This window comes from Ceratotherium simum, chromosome 33, assembly GCF_057802395.1.
Source record: "Ceratotherium simum simum isolate JZ-2026a chromosome 33, ASM5780239v1, whole genome shotgun sequence".
NCBI lineage: Eukaryota > Metazoa > Chordata > Mammalia > Perissodactyla > Rhinocerotidae > Ceratotherium > Ceratotherium simum.
In genome coordinates, this window is record NC_141932.1 from 15243098 (window position 1) to 15261627 (window position 18530).

Here is an 18530-nt window from a genome sequence, read left to right on the forward strand (position 1 = left end):
TGGAGCCAGTTCAGACCTTCCCCCTGAGCCTCAGTTTCCCCCTCTGTGAAATGGGATCAGCCTGCCTCCCTTGGCTCTGAGATCATAACATGAAATCGTTCGTGACATCACTCCTCAAGCCCCCTCAGCACACCTCATTTACTCCTCCCACGGGCCCTATGAGGGAGGTCGTTTTATTATCCCCGTCCTCTAGATGAGGAAACTGAGGTTCCTAGTGGACAAGTGAGTAGCCTGAAGTTACACACTGGATTACTCGGGTGGATTCGAACCTGGTGGTCTGGCACCAGAGGCTGCCTCTGGAGTTATGGGTGAAGGTAATCCTGAGCCTGGGATCCCCTCACCTCCACTCTCCGCTCTCCCCAGGACAAGCTTCTCTGAGCATCTCTGTGTCCAACAGTCAGATCCAAGAGAATGTGGTGAGAGCCCCGCCCACACCCCATGGCCCCCAGGGTGTCCTCCGCCTCCCACCCAGCCTCCCGGCTCTCCCGCCCTCCCCGGTCTCCGCAGCCCCCCATCTCCATCTGCACCCTCCCTGTCCCCACCCCGCAGGACATCGCCACCGTCTACCAGATCTTCCCGGACGAGGTGCTGGGCTCGGGGCAATTTGGAGTGGTCTATGGCGGTAAGGACCCTTCAGAGTGAATCTGAGGGGGTCTTGGGGTTTCTGGGCTCCAGACCTTTTCTTCTGATTGGCCACACACTCACCTCTATCTCTCCTGATTGGCCACTTGCTCGTGTCTTCTCTTCTGATTGGCCACACGCTCGCCTCTTCTCTTCTGATTGGCCACATGCTCGCCTCTTCTCTTCTGATTGGCCACACGCTCGCCTCTTCTCTTCTGATTGGCCACACGCTCGCCTCTTCTCTTCTGATTGGCCACATGCTTGCCTCTTCTGATTGGCAAGAGGCTCACCGGGGGCACATGGTTGCAGGCTCTCCTTTTCTCATTGGGAAAAGCCAATGGGCTTCCTGCCATTGTGAATAGGGGTAAATTCTGCACTCTGATTGGCCACAGAGCTAGATCCTCGATCCTGATTGGTTATAAGTCTAGTTTCCCTTGTTCTAGATTCCCCTTCTCAGAGTTCTGTCTTTCTCTTCCTTCAATCCACCCTCGCTCCCAGGGCCCACTGCCCCTCACATCTCTCCTGGGGGCCCCTCAGAAACACCTTGATGGCCTTCCGTCTGCCTGTGCCCGACTCTGGCTGTGTCTGTGTGGTGGGGGGGTCCTGTTGCCAGGACTTGAAGACCCTGCTCCCCTCATCTTCCCCCTCCCCTGTCCCCTGCCCAGGAAAGCACCGGAAGACGGGCCGGGACGTGGCAGTAAAGGTCATCGACAAACTGCGTTTCCCCACCAAGCAGGAGAGCCAGCTCCGGAACGAAGTGGCCATTCTACAGGTGACCCCCGTGGTCTGTGGCCCAGCTCTGCCCCAACCCAGGGAGGGCCTTCCCTTCCCGCTTCCCCCTTTTGGGGGCCACCTGACTCAGTCTGGGGGTGGTCACAGACGGCTTCCTGGAGGAGGGAATATGCATGTTGAGACTGAAGGGGTGGTGATGGTGTTCTGAGCAGAGGGACCAGGCTGTGCAAAGGTCCGGAGGTGAGAGGGAACATGAAGTCTTCTGGAACTTGAAGGAGTTCAAGGTTACTAGATGGTATATGTGTAGGGAGGTGGTGGGAGGTGAGGCCAGGACCTGTGGGCTTTCTCCTGAGGGTACTAGGGAGCCATGGAAGGATTTTGAGCAAGGAAGGGACAGAGTCAGGTGTATACTTTAGAAAGACCCCTTGGGCTGCCATTGGAGGGTGGGTGGAAAGGGGGTGGGACTGGAGCCTGGGGCCCAGGGAGGAGGCTGGGTGGGGACCTGGGGGAGAGATGGGGTTCAGCCAGGCCAGGGCTGGGGGAAGAAAGAGGGCACGGATTTAAAGGATACAGATGTACAAAGCTCCTTCCCATTTCTCTATGCTCTCCCTCCCTCCTTCCCACAACGCTGGGCCTGCACCAGAATTTCAGGATGTAAAGATCCTTCTGGACACCTGGTGGAGCAGGGGAGGTGGTTCTGTCTGGCCCTGTGGGACGCCCCTTCCCCTCACCCAGTGCCACCCCAGGGAAGAACGTGCCGACCCTCCAGGGACATCCTTCTTCTTGTCTGTCATCTACCTGCTCCCATGGCTTCCCCTCTGGGGTCCCAAGTTCGTCGGGGACCTGGGCCCTGACCGCCCCCCCCCACCCCGCCCCAGAGCCTGCGGCACCCGGGGATCGTGAACCTGGAATGCATGTTCGAGACGCCCGAGAAGGTGTTTGTGGTGATGGAGAAGCTGCACGGGGACATGTTGGAGATGATCCTCTCGAGCGAGAAGGGCCGGCTGCCCGAGCGCCTCACCAAGTTCCTCATCACCCAGGTGCGCCCGCCCACCGCCCCCCTCCCCCCACCCCGCTCCCCACCTGCCCTGCGGCAGGCGTCCCCTCCGAGAGGCCCCGCGTGCCCAGAAGGTCAGGCAGACACTGGGAGGGAGTCATAATAGCAATAATAGAAAACATAACAATAGAGTAATAATCATAATAATAGAAAAAATAATAGAGTGATAATTTAAAATAATAGAGTAATAATAGGACAGATAGTGTAATAATAATAGAGTGGTAATAATAGAAAAATAATAGGATAATTAAAAAAATAATAGTTGTAATAGTAATAGTTATTATAAAAACATTAAGTGATTATTATTTTATACTACTTATTATTTTATATAACGAGTCAGGCTCCCTGGGCGTGACTTTATTCATGTAGAAAATGGGAAGGAGAGGGAAGCCTTTCTGTGGGAGCCCATTCGTTCATTTATTAGATGGTTCAACAGACACTTGCTGGGCCCCGTGCTGGGCAGTGCTGGGGACACAGCGGTGACCAAGACAGCCAGCCCTGGACAGTGATCACCCAAGGTGGGCGGGGCAGGGATGGGGGATGCTAATAATGATGATGATAGTAATGTGGTCACCAGTCTTGATTGAGCACTGACTGTGTAGCAGGCACTGTTTTAACTCATTTACTCTTCATAACAACCTATGTGGTAGCGGCCATTATCACTGTCATTTTAGAATTGAAGAAACCGAGGCTCAGAGACTTTAAGTAACTTGCCCGGGGTCACACAGCTGGTGGGATCTGAACTTAAGATCTGTGCTTTTAACTAGTAATGTTAAACTAATTTGTGTTATATCCAAACAGACTTTCTGTGTTTGTTCTGTGTGCGTGTGTGTATTTTGATTGGTTTCACATCTTCTATAACACTGTGTGTTCTGCCTCTTACTCTCTTCTGGAAGACTGTTCTATTTCAATACATAGTTAGCAGAAATGCCTCTTTTTCTGAATTGTATCCCCATGATGGATATCACCAAATTCCCCAACTGCTGAGCATGTAGGTTGTTTTCACTTTTCCACCGTCACAGACAACATCCTGTGAATGTCCATCTACAGACATCATTGGGCTGGTGGGGGAATTTCAATAGAATACATTTCAAATAGTATACTCCTGAGTCCAGGGCAATGTGCTTTAAATTCTTTTAAATATGTTGCCCAGTTATTCTCTCAAATCCCCTTCAATCTTCGCTCTCACCAACAGAGTTTGGGGGTGCCTACTTTCTCACTCCTTACTAACACTGGATAAAATTATTGCCAATCTTATAAGAAGAAAAATGATACTTAATGTGTCTTCGTTTGGCAGTTTAAAAATTATGGATGAGGTTGAGTATATTTTCATATGTTTCTCAGCCTGTGCTTTATGAACTCTTTGCCCATTTTTCAATTGGATTATTCTTATTGAATTGTAAGAGCTCTTTGTATATGAAGGACATTGGATCTTTGCCGTTTGTGTTGTTCAATTCTTTTATCCAGTATTTATTTCTTCATTTCATTCATGGCTTTTATTTGCCATAGAGTTTCACTTTTACAATGTTAAATGTTGCCTTCTGTGGCTTCTGGGTTTCACAGCCTTCCCAGAAAGGCCTTCCCATCTGGCTGGTCCCTCACCTGACTCTGTTGGTTGCAAAGTCCCCTGTGCTGTGCTTCCTTGATCAGGCCCAGCACCCTTGCTCTCCCAAGCTGTGGGCCTTTGTCAGGCTGGCTTGCGGGGTGAGGACAGAAACCCATTAAGGGTTTCTGGCTCATCTAGACTTCAGGGGGGACAGGGAACTGCCTGCCTTCAGCAACTGAGGCAGATTCTCTTTCTTTCTGGTCTTCCATCTCTTCCTCTCTTTCTGCCTGCTTTCTTTCTCTCTCTGCAGATTTCTGCTCTCTGGCCCTTGCCTGCCCTACCCTGTGTCCTGTACTAAGCCCTTTACCTCATGAGCTTGTTTAGGCCTCACAGCCACCCCTTGAGGTAGGTATTCCTATAACCCCATCTTACAGATGAGGAAACTGAGGTGGAGGGAGGTTCCTGTGTCTCGCTCGGAGTCACACAGCGAGGTAGTGGTCTGGCAGAGATTCGAACCTGGGTCTGTCTAGCTTCCAATCTGCTTTCCTTATTCCCCACATTAACTAGGGGCGGGGAATCAACAAACAGGAAATCTGGAGAAGATGTACACGTACACTTTTGGATCTCGGTTTCCCCGTCTGTAGAATGAGGAGGTTGGACCTCAACAGTGGCTTTCAAATAGCATTTTCGTGCTCAAAAGTCATGGCAGCGAAAACAATGAGGAAAAGTACAAATGTTTAAGTTCTAGGATATAGATTACAACTTCGTGCTTACATCACTCTGTTCTTCCAGTGTATTCGGGATTTTGTTTGGGTTACACAGAATCAAGAAGAATCATGGTTCCCACAGATAAGTGGGTAGAAGTGGTATCAGTTTTTTTTTTTTTTTTTTTTAAATCAGCTCACCTTGCCATCCTGAACAGATACAGCAGGAGAAGCTTTCTTTGAAACAGGCACAAAAATACGTTCGCCAACAGGCCATCACAAAGATAACCAGTAACAACAACAATAATAATAGCAGACATATAGTGCTTGCTCTCTGCCAGACACTGTCCTAAGCATTTTATATGCATCAACTCATTTAAACTTCACAGCAACCCACGAGGATGGGTACTGTTACTACCCCCATATTACAGACGAGAAAACTGAGACCCAGACAGGTAAAGAGACTTGCCCAAGGCCACAAGGTAGTAAGTGGAGGGCCAAGTTTTCCACCGGGGAAGGCTGGCTGTAGAATCCCCCCGCCTCTTTTTTTTTTTTTTTTTTTTTAAAGATTTTATTTATTTATTTTTTCCCCCAAAGCCCCAGTAGATAGTTGTATGTCATAGCTGCACATCCTTCTAGTTGCTGTATGTGGGACGCGGCCTCAGCATGGCCGGAGAAGCAGCGTGCCGGTGGGAGCCCGGGATCCGAACTCGGGTCGCCAGCAGCGGAGCGCGCTCACTTAACCACCAAGCCACGGGGCCGGCCCCCCCCCCGCCTCTTAAGAGTATTACATTTGATAGATAACACGTGTCCTATAGGTATTGCCTGTGTTGTTTTGTATTACGATTTTTTAAAAAATGAAAAATAATTAAAAAAAAATTGAGCCACACAATAGTACCTCCTTGAAAGCCACTGCTTTACTAATAGCTCTTTTTTATTGGGGGCTTACCGCATGCCAGAGGGTCTCAGGATCTTCCTAACCCCACTGTTTCAGTTCAGCCTTTCTAGAATTATGTGTCCAGCTCCTATCTCAGGTGTAAATGGTTCTGGGGTTCTGAGATTCTTCTTTGGTGCCCCAACGTGCCCCCTGGCCCCGGGGGGCATCTTTAGGGGTGCAGGAAGGGGCATGGATGGGGTTTGGGGAGCTGGCTGCTGAAGGCGGAATCTGGGGCAGGCATGTTTCTACATTTCTTACCCCATCTTACCCCATCTCCACCCTCAGATCCTGGTGGCTTTGAGACACCTGCATTTCAAGAACATTGTCCACTGTGACTTGAAACCAGAAAACGTGTTGCTGGCATCAGCCGACCCGTTTCCTCAGGTCAGTTATGTTCCCTCCTGATTTTAGGAAGTCCAGTTGTAATCAAGATAAAGGCTTGTTTCTCACTTGTGGAGCCCAGCGTAGGCATTCTGGGGCTGAAAAAGCAGTTCCATGGGGTTGGGGACCACAGCTCCTGCTGCCTTGGTGTCCTGGCCTCTCTGTGGAGTTACCTGGTCTTCATGGTCCACGGTGGCCCCCACCTTGTGAAAGATGATAGGAGGGGGAAGGAAGAAAGAAATAAGGTAGAGGAAATGGACACACCCCTTTCCTTCCCTAAAGCAGTACTGGGAAGTTGCACATATCTTCTCGTCACATCCTATTGGCCGGAACGCGATCACATGATCATGGCCGGCTGCAAAGGAGCCTGGGAAATGTAGTCTCTTCTGGGTGACCATGTGGCCCGGTCAATTTCAGGATGTTTATTAAAGGGAGAAGCGGAGAACAAATACCGGGGGACATCTGGTCATTTCTTCTGTGGGTCTGTTAGGAAAACAGTTTTGACGAGCCTGACTGGGCACTGAGAACCCCCTTGGGGGCAGGGGTGATGATGAGAACAGCTCTGATGTATTGAGCGCCTGCTATGTCTAAGGGCCTTTAGTGGCAGGTTCTCCTATAGCCCTTCCGCCTCCCTGTGAAGTTTTTGCTTTATTATCTCTTTTCCGATCATTTTGTTCATTTCATTTCAAAACTAAGTAATTTTTAGTCAACTAAAAATTATTGTGTGCCAACTATGTGCCAGGCCCCGTGTTAGGGTGTTAAGAACTGTGGTCAGCAAAGACATTCCCATCTCTGTGCCCGGGAATATCCATCTATAGCAGTGGTTTTCAGCTGGGGATGATCGTGCCCCCCACGGGACGTCTGATAATGTTGGAGACATTTTTGGCTGTCACAGCTGTGGGGGGGGCGGGGACGGTTGCTACTGGCCTCAAGGGATGTTGCTAAACATCCTGTAATCCTACAGTGCCCAGGGCAGCCCCATAACAAAGGATTATCTTGCCTTAAATGTTCATAGTGCCGAGCTTGAGAAACCCTGATTCAGAACAGTCATATCTACTAGAAATATAATATGATCCATATCTGTAATTTCACATTTTCTAGTAACCACATTAAAAAAAGTAAAAAGAAACTGGTGAAATTAATTTTAATAATACTACTTTATCCCAGTATATCCAAATGTTAGCATTTCAACATGTAATCAACATAAAAATTATTAATGAAATATTCTTTTTTTTTTTTTTTTTTTTTTGGTGAGGAAGATCGGCCCTGAGCTAACATCTGCCAATCCTCCGCTTTTTGCTGAGGAAGACTGGCCCTGGGCTAACATCCATGCCCATCTTCCTCTACTTTATATGGGACACCACCACAGCATGGCTTGACAAGCGGTGCATCGGTGTGTGCCCAGGATCCGAACCTGCGAACCCCAGGCCGCTGAAGCAGAGCGTGCGCACTTAACCGCTTGCACCACCGGGCCGGCCCCTAATGAAATATTCTTTTCATCCAAAGTCTTCAAAATCTGTTGTGTGTTTTGCACTTACAGCATATCTCATTTCAGATGTTAAATTTTCCTCAGAAAGACTTAATTTGTATTTAGATTTCATAAAATTAACAGTTGGAACAGTAGATTGACATACCCAAGTTGTTCCAAACATATTTAAAAGTTTCCCAATACTGGATCAAATATCAGATTTTAAATGTAAATTAATTAAAATTAAATAGAATAAGAAGTCAGTGCCTCAGATGCACTTGCCACATTTCAAGTGCTGAGTAGCCACATGTGGCCACTATATTGGACAGTGCAGATCATAGAGAGAAGAGCAAATGTTGATCAAATTGTCACAAAAATGTCATTATATCTGTGGTGAATTCTGTAACTTGGTTCTGTGAGCTGACATAACCAGAAGATGTATAGCCCAGTTGGAGGGTCAGGGAAAACCTCTCTGAAGAAAGAGTAGGAGTCAGTTTTTCGGGATGGACAAGTGTTCTAGACAGGAGAAATAGCCTGTGCAAAGGTCCTGTGGTGGGAAGATCTGTACTTTTGTTTTTTTAACAGCTTTATTGAGATATAATTCACATACTATACAATTCAAGCATTTCAAGTATACAGTTCAGGGCCAGCCCTGTGGTTTAGCGGTTAAGTGTGCACGCTCCGCTGCTGGCGGCCCGGGTTCGGATCCTGGGCCCGCACCGATGCACCGCTTCCCCGGCCATGCTGAGGCCACGTCCCACGTACAGCAACTAGAAGGATGTGCATCTATGACATACAATTATCTACTGGGGCTTTGGGGGAAAAAAATAAATAAATAAAATTTAAAAAAAAGTATACAATTCAGTGGCTTTTAGTGTATTCACAGTTGTGCAACCACCACCAATCAATTTTAGTGAATTTTGAGGGTGAATCATTTTCATCACCCTCAAAAGAATACTCCTTAGCCACCATCCTCCAATCCCACCTTCCCCCCCACCCCCAACCACCAATCTACTTTCTGTCTGTGGATTTGCCTATTCTGGACATTTCATATAAATGGAATATACAATAATATAATATGTGGTCCTTTGTGACAGGCTCCTTCATTTAGTTGATGTTTTCAAGGTTCATTTATGTTGTAGCATGTGTCAGGAATAATATATTCCATTGTAAGGTCTGTAGAAAAGGGTGGATCTTAGAAAAAGAAAGGATCTATAAGTTCTGTGGAAAAGGAAAAGGACCTTACGATACGGTGGTATGGCTGTCACGTTGAGGTTTGGGTCACGGGTTGGGGTGTGCTTGGTTTTGAGGGCAAAGCTTGGGGCTTCCAGGATTTTGGACTCTATCCAGAGAGCAATAGTGAGCCAGAGAAGGGTTTTGGGCAGTGGTGGTGCTGCCTATGGACTGCTAGGGCCCATAGAATCTAGGTCTTGCTGGCTCCAAATCCCGTCCATGACCCTAGAATCCCTCCACCAACAAGGGAGAGGTAGGCACACACCTGTTACTGTGTGCTTGATACCACCGTCAGCAGTTTACACACCTGTCCCATTTAATCCCCAGGGAAGCCAGAGAGGACGCTGCTATTAACATCCCCGGTGCAGATGACAAAACTGGCGCTAGGAGAAGTCAGGTCCCTCCCCTGAGATCACCGAGGCTCGCTCTGTGCCGGATTCTGCTCCTCACACTTCACGTGTATTTACTCTTTCCATCCATACAACCACCCTTTAAGGGTGGGACTTGTAGGATCTCTGTTGTGCAAAGGAGGAAACAGAGGCGCAAGGTGGTTAAGAGACCTGTTCCATGTGGCAGAGTATAGGGGCAGGTAGCATTTATTAAGCGCTCACTGCATGCAGGGCCTATATTGTCCTGTGAGCTTTAAATGGATTAACTCATGTAATCCTCATGACCACCCCTTGAGATGGGCGCTGTTTTGATCCTCCTCGTACAGATGAGGAAACTGAGGCACAGAGAGGAAGTCACGTGCCCGAGTGAGTGGAGAAGCCTGGACTAGAACCAGCATTGGATTTTCCCTGGAACACGGTGGGTGGGGGAATGCGGCCTCAAAGCCTCAACATCCCTTCCGACCCTCCACCCTTGCCTTGGGCAGGTGAAGCTGTGTGACTTCGGCTTCGCGCGCATCATCGGCGAGAAGTCGTTCCGGCGCTCGGTGGTGGGCACGCCGGCCTACCTGGCGCCCGAGGTGCTGCTCAACCAGGGCTACAACCGCTCGCTGGACATGTGGTCGGTGGGCGTGATCATGTACGTCAGCCTCAGCGGCACGTTCCCCTTCAACGAGGACGAGGACATCAACGACCAGATCCAGAACGCCGCCTTCATGTACCCGGCCTGCCCGTGGAGCCGTATCTCGGCGGGAGGTGTGCGGGGCTGGGATCCTGTGGGCGTGGCGAGGGGCGTGGCCGCAGGTGGAGTGGGCGGGGCTTCGAAGGGAGGGCGGAGTCTGGTGTGGGCGTGGGCGCGGAGTTGGTCATTTAAACAGTGATGCGCTGGGACCTAGAACCTTAGGGCAGGGACTCCGGCGTGTGTGGAACTACACGGGATTCAGGCCTAGACCAGATTATGTGGATTGGAGACGAAGTGCCCCAGAAGTGCTAAGACAGACCCTTGGGTGGCACTTTGGGGGCTGAGTGAGGCTTGGTCTGTCTAGGGCCAGACCTGGAGAGGGCCTGGACCTGAGGAAGCCAGGCTGGGGTGGCCAGAAGAAGGGGCCGATCCTCTCAAGGCGTTGCCTGGGGCCTGGAGTCTTTGGGGTTATGACCTCGAACGGGTTAGCCCTGCCAGAGCGGTGGCGCCATTGGGCAGGGTTGAGGAACAAGGGCTTGGTTAATATGCCGGGTGCTGGGGCGGACCTGGGCCTCAGGGCCCGTCCAGTGACGGAGGGGGCTGGTTTAGGGGCATGGGGCTAGAAGAGAGGCAGGGCCGTGGAGGGTTTCGGAAGCTGTCCAGGAAAAGACGGGCCCTGAGACCAGAGTCACACCTGGAACCTGGTTGCTGGTGGTGGGGAGAAACGGGGGTGGGGGCACTGCAAGGAGAGGGAAGCCCGGACCGAGGCGGACCTTGGGATCTCTGCATATACGGGCTTTGGCGTCGTGGCCAGGGAGTGGCACTGGGCTTGTGACGTGCCTGCCGCCTGGGGAAAGATCCTAGGAAAATTAAGTCCTCAGGCCCACAGCTCTGGGGCGGAGCTAGGCGTGAGGATGGACCCAGGGCAGGGCTAAGATGTGGGGGTGTATCAAGAAGCTGTGAAGAAGTTAGAACACAGGGCAGGTCCTGTAGCCAGGAGCTCAGGAAGACAGCGAGAGTATGAGAGGGAGGTTAAGAAGATGATCACTTATTCATAACAATTTATTCAACAGGTACATGTTGAGTGCCCAGTATGTGCCTGGTCCTGACTATCCTAGGTTCTGGGAATACTGGGATGAGTTGGACAGAAGGGATCATGTGAGGAGAAGGTTGTTGAGTGGTCTCTGAAGAATTGGAGGGGCAACGGCCCTAGAGGGTGTGACCTCATGGAGTGGGCAGGGAGGGGGGCGACATTATGCAGTGCAGGAAAAGGTATTGGTGGCGTGTCTAAGATAGGTGAGCAATGAGCCATGAGAATGTGGATTGACTTGAGTCCTGGAGTAATTCTGGAGATCTCAGGGTTGTCTTTGGGGACCTGCTCAGAAGTGCCTCAGTAAAAGTGAACGAAGTGTGCGTGAGTGAATTTGAGTGTGGATGGACGTGTGTGAGGGAGCCTGTGGGTGTTGACCAGAGCAGAGCGCCTGTGTGGACAAGGCCTGTACTCAGAAGGTCCACACAGTGAGGCCTTGTCCCTCAGGGTTTCTGATCAAGGAGAGAGCCTCAGACAAGTGCTGGCTTGTCTTGAATGCCTGCCACTTGCTAATCCTCCTTTTCATAAAGAACAGCCCTCAGTCTCTAGGCCTTCTTCAGGAAATCCGTGACTCACTACCATCTAACATTGTTTTCTTTCTTTTTTTTTTTTTGTGAACATGGCAAGTGATCTTTGGATTTCCCTCGACCAGAATGATGTAAAATTTCCCTTTTATATAAATTCATTTTCACCTTAAAAAGTGAATTGAAAAAAAAAAGTCAATTGGGGGCCAGCCAGTGGCACAAGCAGTTAAGTGTGCTCGCTCTGCTGTGGTGGCCCGGGGTTCGCCGGTTCGGATCCCGGGTGCGCACCGACGGACTGCCTGGCAAGCCATGCTGTGGCGGTGTCCGATATAAAGTGGAGGAAGATGGGCTCGGATGTTAGCCAGGACCAGTCTTCCTCAGCAAAAAGAGGAGGACTGGCAGATGTTAGCACAGGGCTGATCTCCTCACAAAAAAAAAAAAAAAAAAAAGTCAATTGATTTAAAATGAAATTGTATCGATTTTTGCATAGGTTATGCACATGGTTCAAATTTTTAAATATACAAAGGGGTCTACAGTGAAAATTCTCTCTCACTCTTTGTCTGGCATCCTTCCCAAAGGCAATGACTATTACGACTCATATATATGCAAGCAAATATGTGGACATATATTCTCTTGTTTCCCCTTTTTACACAGATGACAGCATATAATACATGATGTTTTTCAACTTGCTTTCTCCACATCACAGTAATCCTGGATAAGTGATTTGGCTTAAAGAAAAATACTGGGCCAGCCCTGGTGGCCTAGTGGTTAAGTTCAATGCGCTCTGCTTCGGTGGCCTGGGTTTGGTTCCCGGCTGTGGACCTACACCACTTGTCTGTCAGTGGCTATGCTGTGGTGGCGGCTCACATACAAAAAGAGGAAGCTTGGTGACAGATGTTAGCTCAGGAGGAATCTTCCTCAGCATAAACAAACAAACAAACAAACAAAACTAAGTGAAGAATAGTAGAGGTGTACCTGTATGTGCCCGTGTGTGACAAAACTTATGAAGGTGACATAGGAATGGGAAAACTGAGGTAGCGACTTGAAGAGATGTAAGAGCTAGTATGTGTGCCATGTGTGGGGGGGAGAAGGAGACAAATTTGTAGTTTTATGAGGAAATTGGTGGGTGAGTGATTGGTGCAGGTGAGGCTTCAGAGCCACCAGGGCCAGTGCAGAGGGAAGGCCTGGATGGCAGGAAGGTAGGCTGGGGTGGCCTGTTGGAGGAGGGGCGGCCCTCACCCCGCAAGACTTAAGCTGTCTCCTTCCCGCGCAGCCATCGACCTCATCAACAACCTGCTGCAGGTGAAGATGCGCAAGCGCTACAGCGTGGACAAGTCTCTCAGCCATTCCTGGTTACAGGTGATGCAGGGGGCGGGGCTTGAGAGTGAAGGGGCGGGGCTGGCCCAGTGGCTGGGGTGGAGGAAGGGGTGGAACTAGATCTCTTATTGGCCGCGCAGGTAGTGAAGGATGTTGGTACGGTGTCCTGGATCTGGCTGAGCCTCCCATTGGCTGGGCAGTAGGAGGGGGTGGAGCTAAATCTCTATTGGCTGCGCAGGTTGGGAAGGGCGTGGCTTCACCCTCCTTGGTACCCGGCCTTTCACTGACAGGGCCCGTAACGTGGGGGCGCAGCTGCAGCTGCCCTTGGCCGCCCTCCGTGCAGTCCCCAAGCTAACCTGTGTTGTCCCGGACCCAGGAGTACCAGACGTGGCTGGACCTCCGAGAGCTGGAGGGGAAGATGGGCGAGCGGTACATCACGCACGAGAGTGACGACGCGCGCTGGGAGCAGTTCGTGGCAGAGCACCCACTGCCCACCGACGGGGAGCTCGGGGGGGCCCTCCCGCCGCAGGACCACGAGATGCAGGGCCTGGCCGAGCGCATCAGCGTCCTCTGAGGCCCCGTGCCGCCGCCCCCGTGCTGGCCTCCCGCCCTGCGCACCATCCCAGCGATGAACTGTTCCAGGGGAAGCTCTTCCTGCCCAAACTGGATGGGACACGCCCCGGGGGCGGAGCATGGGCTGCGGGCATTGGGGGAGTTATTTCCAAAGTTAATTCCCCAACAATTAAAGTGGACTCATCTCAGGCCCCACGGCCTCGGTCTCTGGCCACACTGCATTCTCGTATCATTAGTCTCGTTCACCGAGAGCGAGTTCACCGGGAAGGAGGATTACCTGAAAAGGAGGCGGATGGAGGGAGGACGGGACAGGTAGGGAAGAGGGGACTGAAGGGGGAGGAGGACTAACTGGGGTGGAAAATAGAGAGAGGGAGCACTGCCTGCCAGGAGGGAAGACTAGAAGCAGGGAAGGTATGGAGGTAGAAGTAGGTGGGGAAGAGTTGGAAATGGAGGAAACATGGAAGGAATATGACGAGCAGTGGGGGTGTAGGGAAAATCAAGTAATCTTATGGCTTGTTTGATTCATCTCTTATTTGGTGGTGTTAGTACTACTCACAACTATTAATAATGCAGTTAGCACAAGTCGGCCCATAGTAGAAACCTGATACACAATATTTAGTATTTTCTTTTAAATTGATGTGATGACCTCTCTACATACTGAACATGCTCATTCACTGGTTCATCCATTTGTCACACTGCTGGGTGATGCTGGGGACACTGGTGACCGAGACAGCCCAGGTCCCGCCGTCAGGGGGTTCAGCATCCAGTGGGGAGACAGCCCTGTTTCCGGACAGTGATGACCCAGAGTGGGCAGGGCTGGGCTGGGGGAGCCCAGGAGGGTGGGGCAGCCTAGAGGGATCCTGGGGGTCTATGAGGGCGGCTCTTCTGAGCTGACTTATTAAGTTTCATCTTGGCCCTGGGGTTGTAGGCAGAGAGAACCTCTCTGCACCTTCCATCCCTGCCCTCCAGCTCCCTAGCTTCCCGTTGTCACCCAGACTTTTGGCCCCACAGCTGACGGGGGCCATCCAAGCACACATCTGGACAAGTTCTCTTTAAACCTTGGTCATGCGTAGACTTAGACGCCATAGTTAAAGACTTTCCTGAGCCCCGTAAAAACAGGGCAATATTTAGCAGCCAATTTAGGCCAGTATCAGCCACTTACTGTCTGGGACTTCCCCATTTATAGCAACGAGTTCACCTGCTGGTTGGTTCCGGAGCTGCAGCTCTTTGATTTGAAAACGCTAAATGAGCCTCCATCAATGAAGATCTCCAAACGAGCCAGAACACCTCCGAGGCAAAATCTGAGCTCTCCTCTTGGGGGATGTCTCTTAGAGTCCATCATGAGTGCCTCTCCCTTCAAAACTGATTGGTCTAAGATCCATGAGTGTAGACGACAGAGGTTTGAATCCGTCTCCAATGGCAGACCCAGACTAGGAAACGTATGGAAAGACTCCTCAGGCCCGATCCTTGACAATCATACTGTTTCTATCTTGGCCACTAATTTTATTAACAACCTGAGACCAGAAATTAGAGACACGATCAAAAACATAATGTTAACTGGCCGCATGCCTCAGTTACAGAGCCCCATGAGCTAGCTCAACATCATTTGGGACGCCATGGCAGATAAAACCAAATCCACACAGTGCAATTTAAGGTCCCACAACTTAAACAATTAGAGGTTAAAAAAAAAATCCATCCTATCAGGGCCATTGGATACCCCGACACCTAATCTTTATAGAGACACTTGGGGGTACTGTAAAGAAAAGGGCCAGTGGACTTTTTAAAAAATTTTTTATTGAGGTCACATTGGTTTATAACATGTAAATTTCAGGTGTATTTCATTATTTTCGACTTCTGTGTAGACTACATCATGGTCACCACTAAAAGTCAAGTTTTCATCCGTCACCCTAGAAATATGCCCCTTTACCCATTTTGCCCTCCTGCAACCCCCTTCCCCTCTGGTAACCACCAGTCTGTTCTCTGTTATCTGTGTGTTTGGCGGTGGTGGTGTTTTATCTTCCACATATGAGTGAAATCATATAGTATTTGGCTTTCTCTGTCTGGTTTATTTTTTTTAATACCCTCAAGGTCCATCCATGTTGTCACAAATGGCAAGATTTCATCTTTTTTTTTATGGCCGAGTAGTATTCGACACTGGATTTTAAAACACAAAAAGGAATTCAAGTGTGAGATTTAGTCTCCCCAGTGATTCCCTTCTGGCAGACTTTCTCCTCTGTGCTCATAAATACCCCTCAACCCACAGGGGGAGATGACTATCCCCATGAATGGGCAGCCTTTTCAGTACACACAGGAGCCACACCCTCCCCTACAAATATCTCACAGTCCCCCCCCTCGCCCTCCCTCAGTTCACAGCAATGATCATGATGAAATGGCATAATGTGCCACACGGCTTACGCTTGTCTAAGACACTCTCCGTTTCGTTAGGTCCCTTCCTACCCCGCACAGTTTCTTACTCAAACTACTCCAGTAAATATTTTCAGAAGGGCTATTCTATCAATCTGGAACGTTAAGATTTCACATTTACAAGAGAGCCTATTTTTTATGGTCCCTGACTGCTCCTATCCATCTAAGATGGTCCACTAACCTTCCTCACCCTCCCCCCAAAAAACCCATCAGCCTCTCCCTCAGGCCCACATGGTCAAGATATGTTGACCCACATTCCTGCTTCTCTTTGGGCCTCCAACTCAACAGAGGGTGCATCTCGGAGCCTGAACCTCTTAAAGTGGAAACAGATCCTTTCATGTTCCTCCTGAAACACAGGATCTGACACCAGAGGCCTCCAGGCCTCACTCAGAGCCTCCTAATGCCTGCTCCAGCCCCTGCCACACTCCCATCTTGTCCGTCAAGAACCCCAATGTTACCATGGGGATGCCGGCTAGTCCAAGACCTGTAGGCCGTAAATCAAATAGGTTCTCGTGAGCTCCCAATCCAAACACCGCCCTGGCCTCCATCTGTACCTTCAACACCGCCCACTCAACTGTCTTCACACCTCCTCTGCTTTCTGTCACATTCCTCTACATCCCCGCTTACAATCCCTTTTTGCTTTCACCTGGGAAAGTCAACAATACACAGGGACGGTTATGCCTCCAGGGGTCACTGAAGCCTGACTTTTCTGGGACTCTGAATGTTCATTGGAGGGATTAAGTTTTCGTCTGCAATTTCTCTCGAATCCACTATATGGATGAGCTTCTCGTCTGCTCGCTTCATTTCAATAGCTCACTTGCTGACGCTCAATATCTCCCCCAACCTCTTGCTTATAGGGACACAAGGTATCTAGGGACAAATGACAACTCTGTAAGTCACAAGTACACTATTTAGGACATGACCTTGCACCTGAAGGTAAAACTGAATCCGCAGAAAGCATTTATCCCATCATTAATTTCATCTTTACCCAAGACTAACGCAAGTCCAACAGTTTCTGGGCTAAGAGTTTCTGTTATGGGTTGAATTGTGTCCCCCCCCAAAAAAGACATGTTGAAGTCTTATCCTCCAGTACTGCAGAATGTGACCTGATTTGGAAATTGGATCTTTGCACATGGATTGAGCATTGTCCCACATACCCCCCTCAAAGATCCCTCCCAACTCACTGCTGATTGTCACAGGAACCTCCTCTGATCCTTACTAGGGATGAATCAGGAGTTATGTGCTTCTTCCCGACTTCTCTAACAGCCCCTTCGTGGGCCTCAGTCTCTGTAATCACTGGACCTTCTATGCGGCGAATGACACCGTAACAACCCTAATGGCGGGAACCACCTCCTCACTGAACTCACTCGGGGGTTCTGGCTACCAAAATATTACCCATCCCGAGTCTACCAATGCCGCTGACAATTTGTCTTAGGATCAGTGGCTTCACTCCTCTTGTGACTCATCTCACGGTCCCAGTCCAGGGCCCGTATCTTCTCCTTGGTTTACCACTTTTAATCATCATTTGTTTTCTGACAGCTCAAATAAATAAGACAATTATTTTTATGAGTCTTGAATTGCCCCCAGTGATGCAGACTTTCTTTACTCGTGGAGGTTTCACAGACTGGTATCTATCTACCAGCCAAACTGGTTCCGGTTATCCTGCCAATCAGAGTTGCAAGTCTCCTTCACCCTATCCATCAGCTGCACTCTTTCTCCTCTCAAGCCCCCAGCTCCTCACAGATGTAAGAGATCTGCCAAGTCCTGTGGCAGCTGAAGAGCACCCACAGACAGAAGATCCAGGATGACTGTGATCTCTTTTTTCATTAGGATCTAAAGGAACAAGAAGCCAAATGCTTGGGAGTAAATCCAGGGATTTAATATGGCCTCTCACCATATTTGGGCAGCTTCTGTACCCAGGCTAGGGGCTTCCAGGGGAGGGACTCGTGTGCTGTGTTGGGAGCAACTGCAGCCCGCTCATTCCCAGGAACTCTTCAGACATCACCACCGTGAATAAGAACATCAAGAAACCAACAGGGAAATCTGCAGAATTGCTACCACTGTTCTGACTCCACCGACTAAGGATCTCTTTTCACCTCCTTCTTGGAACCCTCTCAACTGGCTGCCCTCTGGCCTCAAATCTTGGTTTTACACCCTTATTCAACCATTGATAGTTCTCTTTTTATTTATCTTCCTAGGAATATTCATCTTCAAATGCCTGGTGATCAGAACCCTAAACCAGCTCCAGATCCAAAATTTTACACAGCAAATGGTCCAACTGGCTTTGCACAAACAACAGGGATGACAAACCAATCCTGACATCACCCCCGACACTAACTACTAAGAAAATCTTGTTTGAGAGCGAGCTCTCCGGATTCCCCTAGCATCCGTCCCATCATCTCCCCATTGTTGGAAAATTAAGGCCATTTAAGGATAGTGCAGGTCTGTCTGAAACAAGAGGGAGGTTGTATAAAGTTCGTGTCTACTAAAGTCTGGACTCCTTTTTCTCCTTGGGATTCACTACATTATTTTTTGCTTATTTTTCGGACCTTTTTTGGCTTTTTATACACGGAAGACACTGCTCCAAGCACTTGACAAATATCTCATTTAACCCTCATAACAACTCTATGAGGCAGGCAGTATTATGACACCCCTTATACAGACGAGAAAATTGAGGCACAGAGAGGTTAAGCAAGTTTCCCAAGGTCACCCAGCTGGAAAGGGGTAGAGCTGGGGCTCACCCCCAGGCAGTCTGGTTCCAGAGTCTTTGCTCCATCACTGCCATTGCCTCTCCAGCTTATGACCAGAAGGTCGCCTGGTGCACAGGAGGTCATAAAATAGGGAGGTTCTCACAT

General features: G+C 49.6%; 1 protein-coding gene across 1 annotated transcript in view; it reads left to right on the forward strand.

Moving 5' to 3' along the window:
* PRKD2 (protein kinase D2) overlaps positions 1 to 13465 on the forward strand; it is a 33159-nt gene extending 19694 nt beyond the window's left edge. Inside the window, exons 12-19 of the mRNA XM_087421475.1 lie at positions 364 to 416; positions 550 to 622; positions 1287 to 1393; positions 2232 to 2393; positions 5883 to 5981; positions 9554 to 9821; positions 12635 to 12720; positions 13055 to 13465. Of these exons, the coding sequence (XP_087277601.1) occupies positions 364 to 416; positions 550 to 622; positions 1287 to 1393; positions 2232 to 2393; positions 5883 to 5981; positions 9554 to 9821; positions 12635 to 12720; positions 13055 to 13252 (1046 nt within the window). The 3' untranslated portion in view covers positions 13253 to 13465. The remainder of the gene's footprint in view (positions 1 to 363; positions 417 to 549; positions 623 to 1286; positions 1394 to 2231; positions 2394 to 5882; positions 5982 to 9553; positions 9822 to 12634; positions 12721 to 13054) is intronic.
* The last annotated feature ends 5065 nt before the right edge of the window (positions 13466 to 18530 follow it).